Here is a 14,029-nt window from a genome sequence, read left to right as displayed (position 1 = left end):
GGACGTCTATATAACTGGAACCAGAGGCATCACCCCCTGCTGGTCATTAGAAAGAATGCAGGGTTGAAGCTTCACTTCTGAAGTGACGTTACCGCCATCTTTTTTACAGTGTGTGGATAATACTGAGAAAAACTGAAAGCTGAGAGTGGAGAGACAAGAATACAGTGGGTATATACACAGGACTGAGTGGACACAACTGAATACAGATGAAACTAATGAGGGCGGGGCAGCAATCACAAAGGAACAATAGGCAAAGAGAACGTCATCACCAAAATAAAACAGGAAATAAGAAGAAAGAAGGAGATTGACACATGGACAAAACAGGAGACAAAGACAAGGAAATATGACACACTTTGAAATAGAAGAAAGAGTATCAGTTAAATCGAAACAGGGAACATAAAGGAAAGGAAAAGGAAAAAAGACCTGACTTAGAATAGAAAGAATTCATTCATCACTGAGGTGAATACGGGACATAAGCACAATTAACAAAAGACCCAAAGGAGGGCAGAGTAGTGAATCGTGCCTGCGTGTGTGGATTCAGCAGGTGTATGTGAAATAAAACAGGAATAAAGAAATCAGAAATCCTCAGAGCCTCTGTTCTATTTTTAACTGTTATGAACTGTAATAAAGACATTTCAGCCAAAAATTCATGAAAAAGCCTTAAAGCGCTGGATGCTCTCACACATGAGACTTCTCAATGTGTCCACCACTCGCAAACATCCAAACAAAATCTAAACCCATGAAAGGTTTGAAGTGTGCTGTGTGCGTTTTGTGCACTTGTGCCGATATTTTTTGAAGAGAGTAAATAAGAAAGAGATCAATGAAATTGATAAGGCTAAAATGTTTTGTAGGTGAATAAAGAATAATTATTCTAATAATAAAAGGGGTTGTGTGATATTTCACCCTCAGAAGATTCATGTCCTGAAGGCTCCATCGACCTCAAGTGTAAAGAGAGGGTGACAGACAGCGATGAGGATGAACCAGATGGACAGGTACGTGCAGGGTTTAAAGAGATGTTCATTCAACATGTGTTTGTCTTATTTGACTTGTTCTTGGAGTCTGTAAAGTTTGAAATTTAGCACAAAGCTCTTTCTGTTTGATCGAAAGTGATTCTGAGTCATCAGCGTTAAATTAGCATCATATTGTTGGTGCTTTATTTTAAGGCTTTTTCTGCATTTCTTTATTCCCATCGAGCATTAAAACCCACAGACTTTTCAAAGTTACTGTAAGTTGAGAAGAACTTCACATATTAACTTTCCCCCTTTGATCTCTGTGCTTCTCTCTTCCCTCCAGCATGGCTTCCAGCCTGTGGCTCGCTCCTCTCTCCCCTCCTCCTCTCCCTCCATCATTCACTCCGACTCCTCCTCGGCTAAAGGGAACGGTGGCGGTAACGGAGGAGGTCCTGAAGACGGGTCAGAGAAGAAGAGAAAGAGAGGCGCAGATGGAGGAGAGGATGAGAGCGAGGGAGCCCTAAAGACAGAGCAAGCGGCAGCGGGTGGAGGAGAAGGAAATGGAGGAGGTGGGCAGGGTGTCTCCTCTCTCTTCATCGCCCAGCCTCCTCCACCGCTGGCCCAGCAGAGTTTGACCCCGGTCGGCGTCCGCATGGCCCCCACGATGGTGACTAACGTTGTGCGCCCCATCGCCAGCACGCCCATCCCCATCGCCAGCAAGCCGGTGGAAGGAGCCATCACCCTCAGCACCCTGCCACAGGACAAGAAGGCCACTCTCCTGATTGGGGGTGGAGGTGCTCAGCAGCTGCCGATCACAGCAGGGGGTGGGTACCTGTCGTCCTCCTCCCCTGGTCCAGTCAGTGTAACCCCTGTAGGAGGCAGCAGCCTGCTCACTAGCCTAGGTCTGGGACCCGCTCAAGCAGTGGAGCTCCTCTCCCTACACATCCAAAGCCCCCTACCTGTCCTCCAGCTCCACCCCACTGCTGCCACCACCTCTTCTCTCACACCTCCCGCCTGCCCCACGACCCCGGGACAGGCGCAGTACATCCTGCCCACCGAGAGCCCCTCCTCCCCTCAACTCACTCACCAGCAAATCCTCTCCCTGCCCGCAAATGCCGCCCTGGCCAATGGCGTGCACTCGGGGGCGGGAATCAGAGTCAGCCCCGGGACTAGAGGTGAGACAGAGAGCAACGATTGGCTGAGAGAGAAAAAAAATGGCAAAAAAAAGTAAAAATGTCTTTCTTTGATTTTTCTTTCTGCTGCTCTTCCCTTCACTACAGTAGATTTGATTGGCTTACATAAACGGGAGATACATGATTGACATGAGTTATGAGTGCCCGCCGCCCGCCCACGTCCTAATCACTCTCTGTTCATAAGAAGCAACAGGACGTCATTCCACCTTGTTATCAGCAAGGAATTTCACTAGCATCTGTAGCTGAAATGTTCCCTCCGTCTCAGCGTGTCTCCACCCACCGCCGCTCCTCTGATGTCTTCACCTCCCCTCTTTTGACTCGATTCATCTGTTCCTCACGCTGAGTGATTTAATTCTCTCTCTCTCCCTGCTTCTCACTAATCAGTCCAAACCCAGTCGCCAGTCTTGCAGAGCAAGATGTTGGTTCCCATGGCAACAGTGAGAACCGGGTCTACTCCTCCTCATCCTTCCCTGGTGGCTCCGCCTCTTCCCGTGCAGAACGGCCCTGCGACAGGAAACAAGGTAAGAACACGGTGTCAGAGATAAATACCTGCCAGCCCGGTGGCTCGGAGCAGCAGCGACGTTAAAACCCGAGTGAGGCGACAACAAAGCAGATGACACGAGGACGTCCACGCGTGTTTTACTCATCTGATTTGGAGCAAAATTTTCTTTTTGAGTAAGAAAATTAGATTCACACATTACAAGCAGCCTTTTACTCTTATTTGTGAAGTTGTGTTGAGCGTTATTTAAATTAAAAGATCATAAAAACTCCACGTGTAGAATCATCAGTCAAATCTGATGTCAGAGTGCTAAATTTGCTACAAAATGAGGTTTTAAAAAGCTTTCTTTCCTCTGAAAGTGAAACTTCTACCTCTTACTTCAGCCCTCTTTGTGTTGCAGACTTAGGGTATTTTTCAAATCAGAATAATTTGAATGCCATGTCTCCTTTTTATAATATCTCTTTCAGTGCTCAAGGACACCCGATTTGTATCGTTAATCAGGGGACCTATTATGCTGATTTCCATCTCCATGTTTCTTTCTTGGACTTTATTTACAAGACAACTCTTATCTTATACTGAGTCAGTTCATGCACCGTCTGAAAGAAGCTATTTTATCTCTGTGATGACCATATAAAGATATCAAGTCTTTTGACAGATCTCTGTAAGCTTTTTAATTAGATGATGGTCGTTAACATTAGTGAGAGGGGCTGTCACATTTGTGGCTTTGTTTCTAATTCTTAGGAAGGAATTAAACTTTCTCACAAGAACAGAAAAGTTTAGTAATTTGCTTTCACACCGTGACCTGAACTGAGGGCGAATTACATGTACGCCATTGCTTTCTTTGTTTTTCGAGCTCAAAGGTCTGCTTGAGATGTTGTTATAGGCTCAGAAACCCGGCTTTAATTCTTTTGATTTCTCACAACCATGAAAATACATTGTATGTTTATAGCTTTTAAATACTGGATACATGACAGAGAGATGATAAAATATGAAACCTGTTCTCTAAAAAACTGAAACCTGGTGAGGAATTAATGGTGTTTTTCTGATTCCCCCACTCCAGATCATCCAGATCGCTTCCATGCCTGTTGTGCAGACCAACGTCCACCCTAGCGGTGCAGCAACAGTACATCCTGGGAGCCCCTATCCTGTTTCCATGGCAACGGTGATGACTCCCGGTGCTGCGCCCCCACAGACCGTTCTCCTGACCTCTCCACCCACCAGGTCAGTAACACAGGCCTAACACCTGAAAGACAAGCAAAACGTGCCCTGACTAAACTTTACTGGACTAATGAGTGAGCTGGTCAGAAAGGACTCAGAGACACTGGAGTTCAACAACTTTAAAAGATGCTGTCAGATATTGATTTTAGCTGGGTCATGCCATCGCTTAATGTACTGCAAATGCAGATAAAGAAAGTCAACACTTTGAGCACGATTTAATTCTCCATTATCCCTTGCAGCCATGTGAACTATGACACCAACTATAAAAAGCCTTACACTTTGCAAAAGAGAACTGCTACATACGGAGAAGTTTCTGAAAGTTTCTTTAAAGCTGGAATCATGACTGAGTATTTTATAGACAGTAAACAAATTTACACCCAACATTTAAACCATATTTATTAAAACAAACCCAATAGTTATCTGATCCAGCTGCAAATAAATATTTTCTTCATACAGACTGTACAGGGGATGAATTTTGACTTACGTTTTAAGTACTGTTAGCGTCTTAAGTTATGTAACTACACAACTAACGATACAACTAATGAGACAGCAAGCAGCTAACTGATCCAATTTTAGAGCCTTCTGGAGAATTTTAGTGCATTTATGCAACACATCACATGGTTTGCTGTGCAATTAATTATACTAACAGACTGTGTGAGTTAGCTTTGGTGAGTTAAATTCTAGTATGCTGTTAGTCTGTTAGCAGATATGTGTCTGTGCATTGCAACCATACAGTTCATGGATGCAACTGTCTATTCAGTTACTTAGCTCTCCACTCGCTTGTCTTGTAAAACAATAACAGGGCTAGAAAACAGCATGGGAAAGGCAGGATAAGAGGGCATGAACACAGTCTGACAAAAAACAGACACGTTAAATATACACAGAGGGCTGACTGGGTAGCAAAGCAAAGGTGAAAGCAGTTAAGAAAGGCAAGTCAGACAATCAGGAAAGGAGGGAAAAGTAACAAAGGCAGGAAGTTAGATTGCATTAAAACACATGACTAGATTGCATTAAAACACACGACTAACCTAACTTTCAGAGTAAAATAGGCCGATTACTCACTGGCAAACATGAAGTCAAAGTCAGATAACGCAGAAGGAACTAGAAAACACAAAACCGACAAATTAGGACCATGATGCCGGTGGCTACGACCGTCTTTTACGTACACTAATCATTTTATTATTATTTTATATATTTTTTCTGGTCACTACTGATATGGCTTTTTTCTCGTCCAGGATCACGTATGTTCAGTCAGGTCCAGGTGTCACCACGGCAACGCACCAGCAGGGTCCACAACCCCCTGGTCCTGCATATCTCCAGTCTTCTCTGGCAACCCTGGGCTTCACCGCCATCGCCCCAGCTCCACAAACCCTGGTTCAGCCAGTCGTTGGTCAGCCTCCGCTACTCGCCCCAGCTCAGCCTCTAAGCTGTCAATCACAGAGCTCTCCGGGACAGACAGCGGGCACCACCGGTCGTCAGGTAAAAAGAGATTTGCACAGTATCAAATATCACTACAGTGTAGAGGTGTGAGAGAGAAAGTAATGATAAAGATGTGAAAACAATTACAAAATCAGTCTTCATGTACATGTTTAAGTACCAGACTTCTTCTAAAACAGACCCCAGACAGTTCAAAGTGACTGTCTCACCTGCTGAAGGAGTTCAGGGTGGTAACGCCCTCCTGTTTGTACTCTACATCCATGACTGCATTCTCAAACATGTCGCCATCATTGAATGCATTAGAATTCATATTAGAGAGGAAAATCAATAATTACTCAGTGTGGTGCACAGAGAACAAGATGCACACTGTAGGCTTTGTAGCCCCTGTTTTGGATGAATTCCCACCATCTCTCTCGGCAAAGTCTAAGTCACCACAATCATTAATCCCATATTTGGACGTGGCTGTTAATTTTAGAGAAAGAGAGGCTTTATTCTAACTGGAAACATCACAAACCAGTATGAGATGTGGATTTCCAAAGATCAAAAGGCTCAGCGGGTGAATAAACCCACCCAAAACATCACAACATCACTGGGATCAGTGAACCAAAAAAAGAAACTGTCCAACCTGCTGCCATCTGTCAAGCAACACAGAAATAAAGTAAAAATAACTATATTAACCCAACTTAAGTAATTACTAATTTATTTTATTAAAATGCTAATAAAAAAAAGTACTTCTGTAACTCGAGGCTGTAGCTTACTTATACCACTTTGTGTTGCCGTCAAAGTCACTGCTATCTTTTGGTTTTTCTTTTTAAAACACACACTACAGACTAGTTTTCCTCACTCGCCAGTGGAATATGAAATAGTTAAACGTCATCCGAGCACAAAACAAAACAAACACACAGTAATCAGCCTCAACACTAAGCCCACTGACAGGTGAAGTGAATTAGATCATCTGGTTACAATGTGATGGTCTTCTGGGAAACCTCGTGTTCTGGCACAGTCCACAAAATCTTCCCGATCAAGCATCAAAACAAGCTGGACATACAGATCCCAAAAGTATCGTTGCCATTGTCCAGGAGTTCACGGGACGCCAGCAAGGACCCGGTGCAGGGAGGGGTCAGACCTGTTTTTGGCAGCATCGGGTGGAGTGTCTTTTCAAACACTGTTGTTGTTCACTTCAGTCTATTTCACCCGCTGACATGCCTGGTTTCCTGTTTCCTTCTTCAGGTACTAACTGCCATCTACCCTGCACCACCCGTTGCTCTGCCCACTGGTGTGGTCTCAGTGACGCCTGTGCCGCCTGCAGGGGCGGCTCCAGCTCAGGACGTGGCGAACCCTCCCTCTCCGCTCGCTGTAGGGCTGCAGGGTTCAGCGGTGGCGACCCCTCACCCTGGCATGGGAACAGAGGTGGAGGTGAAGCACGAGAGCCAGCTGGATGCTCAGAGTGACGCTCAGGGGTTGTCGAGCTGTGTCACCAGCTCCTCGATGGGCACCTGTACAAGCAGCATCGTCGCAGGTAACGGTCCACTGATTTAGAACACTGGTGGATTTATTTGTACTTATCTTATAGTGTAGTGTGGGCTTCATCAGACGTCCACTTCTAAAGGAAAATTACAGCAATGTGCAAGTTTTTTAACTGGATAAGTAATTTGGTAAAAATGATCTATTTTGTGTTTTAGTGAAAAAAGAGGAGGACACCACTTTGCGCATCAAAGAAGAAAATTTGAGGGATGGATATGAGAGAGAGAGACAAAGTGAGATGGACGACGAGCGAGAGAGCTGTGAAAAGAAGCGAGGCAGAGAGACGGAGAGAGAGGAGCTCAGCACGGGCAACAGCAGCAAAGAGGTGAACAAAGCCGCATGGGGCCTTCACTCATACTATAATAATACTTTTTATATCTGAAGTTTTTATCTGTTTACCATATGTTTCTCCGAGTGAATCAGAATCAAATCAAAAAATATCTGTGAACGATACAGATTCTTTTTCAGAACTTGTGTGAAGTGATTTTGGAGGTTTTCACAACAAATCACAATTTTGAAATACAATTAAGAGATTTTTGAACAACCACAGATCAAATCATGGTAGTCGAGATAAAGTGATCATTTTTTACATTTCACTTTTCTCCCACGAACCGAGTTTCCCGTCCTAAAAGGTCATGCCAGCTCCAGATGCTGCCTTCATCTACCACTATAAAATTAAAAGGAGGACTGGTGATATTTCAAACAACATATAGACAGATGCGCCTTGAGATTTTGGCTCGCCCTTCAGTGTGCATTGGGAGTGTCTGTAAGTCATTCACTTAGAGGAAGTAAAATGTTTCGACATTTGAGCCTGAGAGAGAATCAAAACTGTTGCAGCTGCTTTTGTCTCTGAATTGCATCAAGTGTCCGTCATGCAGTCTAATTCCAGCAGCTCTCCTCTGTCATCCTGCCCCCCGTCCTCCACCACAGACATCCTGCAGTGGAGGTGTGAGCCAACAGAGACCTCTGCTTGCCCACACAAGGCATCCACACATCAAACCTTTTTATTTTTTTATTCGAGTTACGTTTAAAGTTCTTTGAACTTTAAACCTTAAGTTATTACAATTATTACAATTATTGGCCAAAATCATTCTGCGTTCACAGGAGATTTTAAAAAGCTCCTCATGTCCTCAGAAACAACCACACAAACAGTGCAACCTTTAACAGATGAAAACCTCTCACTCTGTTCCCAGGCTGGACCTCGTTCCCCACCTCCACCACTACCCTCAGGTTTGGACCCCCCTCCTCCTCCACCTGTAGAAAGAGATCCTCCCTCTTCCTCAAAGAAGACCAAGTTTCGGCCCCCGCCACTCAAAAAGACGCCTGACTCTCATGACAAGTAAGTGGGCTGATAAACCTTTATGTCAGAGGACTCCTGAGATTCTAACGTTGCTTCTTATATTTTCTACAACTGTGTGGGTTTGTTGGTTTAAGCAACCTCAGATTCGGACTGTATAAACTGATGTGAAACAGGTAAGTATGCATTTTAATGAAGCCAGATTCCATCTCTGGCTGCAAGAAAAGCTTTTATTAAAGTCCAGATCTGGTCTCGCCGTGGTCAGACTGAAGTTTCATAGAATCGTTGCCAAATCAGAGAAAAATAAGCCAAGTCTGCCAGCTCTTTCTGGCTTTCTGGTCTTGGTAAAAATAAAAAAAATAAAAAGACTTCCTTTCATTTTAACAGTTTACATATTTTCAAGCTGAGAGAGCGCATACAACAGGAATGAATCTTATGTAATTTTGGCAGCTTGAAGGGAAACTAGCAGCACCCTGGACAGGACTCCATTTGTTGACTTTATTAATGAGCACTTGTTTTAAAGCGTAGTGGCATCCAGGTCTGTTTTTAGTGCACGGCCAAACCTCCAACTTTCTAAGATTATGGTGGAAACTGTTTACTGAATGTGAGTGGGCAGAGTGCTTACTCTTGATGTTCTTTATTTAGATGGTAGGAAAGTAGCATGGAAGCCGCAGAGGCGAGAAAGTCACGGCAGAACTCGGCCTTAAGGAATGCGAATACATTCAGAAGTCGTCCCTTGATACTTGAACCACCGCACAACTGGACTGTGTTTGTGTGTGCAGGCTCCTCTCGGAGACGTACTTTGAGGAACGCTTTGCTGAGCTGCCAGAGTTTAACCCAGAGGAGGTCCTTCCCTCGCCCACTCTGCAGAGTCTGGCCACCTCACCGAGAGCAATCCTGACCAGCTACCGCAAGAAGAGACGCAACTCCACGGGTACGAGTCAGAAATTCAGAGATGACTCCAAACTTTAGATCTGAACAACTGATATCCTGTGGAACAAAATCTCCACATTCAAAGTCTCTGTTCTTCCTCTTTTCCTTTGCTTGCCTTTCATTATTCCTCACGCGTCCGTCTCCCTCCAGACCTTGAGCTGACTGGGGAAGACCCGAGCTCCCCAAGGAGAAAGACTCGTCGCCTGTCCAGCTGCAGCTCAGAGCCCAACACCCCCAAGAGCGCCGCCAAGTGTGAGGGAGACATATTTACCTTCGACAGAGCAGGTATGACGTGTACGGCACCTACAACCTATCGAGAGATGCCGAGATGGCCTGACGCTGGTCTGATGGACCTTTCTGTGAAACCAGGTCCAGAAGGCGAGGTTCCCCCGGGAGAATTGGACAGGGTTTCGTACTCGTCTCTGCGCAGAACACTGGATCAGCGTCGGGCCCTCGTCATGCAGCTGTTTCATGACCATGGCTTCTTCCCCTCAGGTAAGCTAACAGTAGATAAGACATGACGTCACAGGAGAAGCAACAAACTAAAGCTAGAATCATTATGTAGTGCAAACCTGTTAATAACAAAAGCAGTAATGATGAAAATATGTCACAGCTGTGTGCTTCCACCAACAACTTAAAAAGCAAAATCACTGTCAGACTGAAGCAAGGAAAGAAGAATTTGCATTTTTCAAATTATTATTTAATTATTTATTTAAGTGGGAGTTTCCATCGCTATTTTTTCAAGAAAGATGTTTACAAAAACACAGACAACACAGTACAGACACTTAATACAAAGAAATACACCAGACTTCAGAATAATCAGATAAATTACAGTCCAAATAAATATAATCCTTTAAAACGCTGTAATGAAATAATAAAATGTAGCTTCATACATTTTCTTATTTCTTAGCTCGTCCCATTCGCAGGCAGCAGAGCATTTTAATGTGTCTATCAGAGGTCTACCTAATGTTAAAATGTCCTGTGAATGGACTTTGGTATGCTATTTAAACGTCACAACAAGGGTGCGGAAGTAGACCTTCCCACTTTTTTATAAAAGATACAATGATGAGTGAGAAAAGCAGCAGTCTGTGACGAAGAGAATCGAGGGGCTTTCAAAGTGCACAAATGACATAAACATAATTTCCTTCTCACTCTCCTCTCTCCAGCTCAGGCCACAGCTGCCTTCCAGGCGCGCTACTCAGACACGTTTCCCAACAAGGTGTGCCTGCAGCTGAAAATCCGCGAAGTCCGTCAAAAGATCATGCAGACGGCCACGCCAGGAGCCCTCGAGCCCGGAGCGTTGGCCGAAGCCAGCCCCGCCTCTTCCCACAGCTCCTCTTTTAATCAATCAACCCGGGAGGATGCAGGGGTGGAGCAGCAGGGAGACAAAGGGCGGAGCCCCGAGGAGCCGAAAAGCGAAGGATCGTAAGCTGGAGAGGGCGACGGAGCAGAAGAATGGAGGAAAGACAAAGAGGGAGAGAGAGGAGTGCGTTAACCAGTGAGGTCCTATCTACTGGCGCTAATCTCCATCAGACCTGGGCAGAAATGTGGAATGTGGTCACAAATAATTCAAACTACTCAAGGCGCGCTTGGATCATCTAATCAGACCTTTAAAAAAAAAAATCAAAAAGCCTCAAATATGGTCAAATCACATGCAAGTCACGATGAGTCAAGTGCTTCTTGTATTGTTTTCGCTGTTTATTTTCCAAGTATCCAGAATGTCTTTAGTTAACCCTTTTGCCCGGGTCTGCTCTCAGCACATTTGTACAGTAGTTTGTAGTTTGACACACAAACTCTATCTCTCTGGCAAACACACACATGCGTACAGACACACACACCAGCCCTGGTGCATATGTAATCTCCAGCATGCACATGATCCCACAGAAACACGCATACACGCTTAACAATCAGACTGTTACTCTTGGTTGGCAGCCCCCAGGAGTTGCTACCAAGGACCACGACACACAAAGGCACTTTGTCACTTATTGTGCAGATGCAGTTTGCTGTTGCCAGCCAGCCAGCCCTCAGATGCCATTGACTTGACCTCTTTCTCGTCCTCCCACTCCTCAGCACAGTGGTCAGGACATAAAAACACAACCCCAACGACCTCCACTGATATTTCACAGCCCCTCGATGCTGCAAGACAGACAGCACACACACATACACAGTACACACACACAAACACGCGTCCGTACAGCGTGAGTACACAAACACAGTCAAACACCACCACCAACCCCGCCCCTTGGTCTGACCAAGCCATCGGCCTGCACAGTTTTTAGTGATTGTAGTGAGAAGAGAAACTGAAAGCATGAAATTTTATTCGCTCCTGAAAAGAAAAACAAAACAAACAAATAAAAACAAGAAGGCAGGAGTCGTGATGTAGTGTGACCAATCTTTGCACCTTCAGTTTATTGCCATTATGAAAGACTCGAGTCCTTACTGGCGGGAGCTGATGATCTATATGTCTGTATGTCTGCCGGGGGTCATGACCCCCAAAACCTGTGCGAACAGGCACCATAAAGAGATTATGTAAAGAGACTTTTAGGTTGTGAGGCTTTGAAGAATCAACGTTAAACTCGACACCGACCAGCTCCCAACAGAGCACGGAGAAAAAGGGCGGGAGAAGGAAAAACTGGATGCAAGATTCATATTCCAACGATGGGAAGACGTGATAGCGGTGAATACGGACAACATGACGAGAACCAAACTTCTCTGAATCTCCCCTCTCCCTCCCCCCATGGATATGATGTTGCTTTCTCTCATTATCGTGGAAATAACCAGTTTTAACGTGGCCTGTTTTTCTCTCTCGTGGCTCTATTGTGTTTCTTCTCCAGCATAAAAAAATAATAACAACAACAACAACAAAACTCTGGACAAATAAGGGGACAAAAATCAGCGTGTGCCCCGTCTCTCCCCTCCCTCCCCTCCCTCTACGATTTCTCACCAGACACAGAAGCGGGGGAGCAGGGGCGTTTGTCGTTTTGTAAAACGTTGAAATCAGGTGTTTGCACAATTTGTGCGGCCCTCTCCGTCTGGGGGCCACCACAAGTTAAATCAGGAAAGTATTGTTTTTAGAGATTGTTTTAGTAGTTAAAAAATAATAACTTGTTCCTTATGTTATCAATCACCCTTTTCCTCCTTCCCTGCTTTCCTCCTCAGCCCTCTCTCTCTCCTTCTCCCCCCTTTACTGCTCTCCTCCCTCCGACCCTCAAGTGTTGTCTGAAAGTGCCCTTAAGCACTGGTCCCGGGTCAAGCGCTATGTAGCTCAGGATGGTTCTGGTTAGGGTTAGTTCAGGGAAAGCGGATCCTAGACCAGCACTGGAGGGCAGTCTCCGGAGCCCTCCCCTTGTCCCTCTCTTCTCGACACTTTATCCTTTCCCATCAAATGGTGCAATAGGACTTTTTTTTTTTTAAATGGGTGGGTTATTTTTTTTTTTTTTCGGGGCAAGGCTCTGTGCCATAGATATTAAACCCAGTCAGACAGTGAGAGGGATGAGCTGTTGTCTATAAATATGGTATAAAAGAAAACAAAAAAGAATCACGCAATTATTGTTCTTGTTGAAGCGATAGAAAGTATAACTTACTAAAAGTCAAAGACAATTTTTAAATAGCACTTTTTGGCTCTTTGCTTCTCGAGTGAAGAGTGGGGGTAGTTATTATTATTATGGGTATCTCTATAATTTCTCTGTATACAGTTGGATGTGTGAAAAACAAATATATATACCGGTATTTCCATATATGTGCATTTAGGTCTGTGTTTGGGTGTTGTGTGTATGTTTTGGCACATGCAGGTAGCGTGTTATCACGACCAACCTCTCGTTCTTTCACCACACAGCAACATTATCAATAGTATATTTTTCATTGTATCTACATTCTATATTCTACTCTAGAGACAGTATTTTTATAGTCACCATGACTATTTTGTCTGCCATCTTGACTGTTATCAAACCCAGTTGATTCAGGATATATGTGAAATATATATATATATCTATATATATAGATATGTAGATATATCTATATATATATATATAAATACACACAGGTAAGAAGAAGACTATCAATTCACATTACTTCGGGGTTAGGGCTGTAAAGTGTCTGTCTGCATGCATGTGCAATCACATGCACGCGTGCACACACCCACACAGACATATGTGCATACACACACGTATGCGTGTACACTGTATGATTGTGCTTAAAAATAAACTGTCCTTACTTTGGAGAAGGAAATTTTAGGATGAGCGATGTGAGTGTTATCTCATAAGCAGGCATGTTGACCATGTGCAATATTTCTAAACAACAAAAAAAGACTAAATATTGAAAATATTAAAGTTCTAACACAACCTCTTATGTGCTTGCATTTATTTCATGTCCCTGCATTTCTTGAGTCTTTTATAATGTCGTGTGTCTTATTTGTGAATCTGTGTCGGTGGGAGATGAATCTCTGCAAAAATCATAATGGCAGCAAAATCCCAAAATCCCTGGAACATACAGTGTGTGCTTCTCCAGCTGGCCTTTATCGAGCATATCAGTGTTGAAAGTGCTTATTGGATTAGAGCAGCCTTTGAGATTCAGGTCATATTGGGCGAGAAGCTGGGTTAAGTTAAGGAGACCTGGTCAAAGAGCTTTCAGTACAGTAAAACAGATGCTCTGTGGGAAGCTGGAGATAACACCTGGCTGCCCACTTCTGAACCCTAAATAAATCCATTGGCCTTCATTAGTTCTTTTTTTTTTGTTTACCCAAGCAAGACATAACACCAAAGGCATGAAATAAAATGGAAAAAATACATTTAATTTAAAGGATATGCTGTTAAAGATTTAAACGGCACAGCAGTGTTGAACCTCACAGTGATCGGTCATTGAGTTTTATTTGTATTTCCAATATTTATGTTACTTTTATTACATTTTTACAAAGAGAAAAATTAATATAAGAGTACAGGCTGTAATATGAACTAAAGTAAAAGGGTGTGAGTTATTTCCG

General features: G+C 43.9%; 1 protein-coding gene and 1 long non-coding RNA gene across 7 annotated transcripts in view; one reads left to right on the top strand and one right to left on the bottom strand.

The window, feature by feature from the left end:
- cica (capicua transcriptional repressor a) overlaps positions 1–13,385 on the top strand; it is a 52,993-nt gene extending 39,608 nt beyond the window's left edge. For 2 of the 5 annotated variants that reach the window (XM_080862535.1, XM_080862536.1), the window contains exons 11-21: positions 910–992; positions 1,294–2,125; positions 2,528–2,664; positions 3,703–3,863; positions 5,096–5,339; positions 6,528–6,816; positions 6,980–7,146; positions 8,015–8,160; positions 8,901–9,052; positions 9,202–9,546; positions 10,218–13,385. In XM_080862535.1, coding sequence (XP_080718661.1) covers positions 910–992; positions 1,294–2,125; positions 2,528–2,664; positions 3,703–3,863; positions 5,096–5,339; positions 6,528–6,816; positions 6,980–7,146; positions 8,015–8,160; positions 8,901–9,052; positions 9,202–9,546; positions 10,218–10,480 — 2,819 coding nt within the window. In that variant the 3' untranslated portion in view covers positions 10,481–13,385. The remainder of the gene's footprint in view (positions 1–909; positions 993–1,293; positions 2,126–2,527; positions 2,665–3,702; positions 3,864–5,095; positions 5,340–6,527; positions 6,817–6,979; positions 7,147–8,014; positions 8,161–8,900; positions 9,053–9,201; positions 9,547–10,217) is intronic. The other 3 variants (XM_080862538.1, XM_080862537.1, XM_080862539.1) reach the window with 3 other exon arrangements.
- On the bottom strand, positions 2,523–5,206 carry LOC308384155. Of its 2 annotated transcripts, XR_013969273.1 has the most exons (4): positions 5,072–5,206; positions 4,923–4,961; positions 3,660–3,885; positions 2,523–2,647 (listed from the first exon to the last, which is right to left on the bottom strand). It is a non-coding gene; the product is annotated as an uncharacterized lncRNA (long non-coding RNA). The 2 variants fall into 2 exon arrangements; XR_013969274.1 differs by having other exon boundaries at positions 4,923–5,080.
- Positions 13,386–14,029: the final 644 nt, after the last annotated feature.

This window comes from Rhamphochromis sp. 'chilingali' (genome assembly GCF_963969265.1).
Source record: "Rhamphochromis sp. 'chilingali' genome assembly, chromosome: 17".
In the NCBI taxonomy this organism is placed as follows: Eukaryota; Metazoa; Chordata; class Actinopteri; order Cichliformes; family Cichlidae; genus Rhamphochromis; species Rhamphochromis sp. 'chilingali'.
Note: the sequence above shows the minus strand (reverse complement) of the source record. Positions and strands in the feature narration are given on the sequence as shown.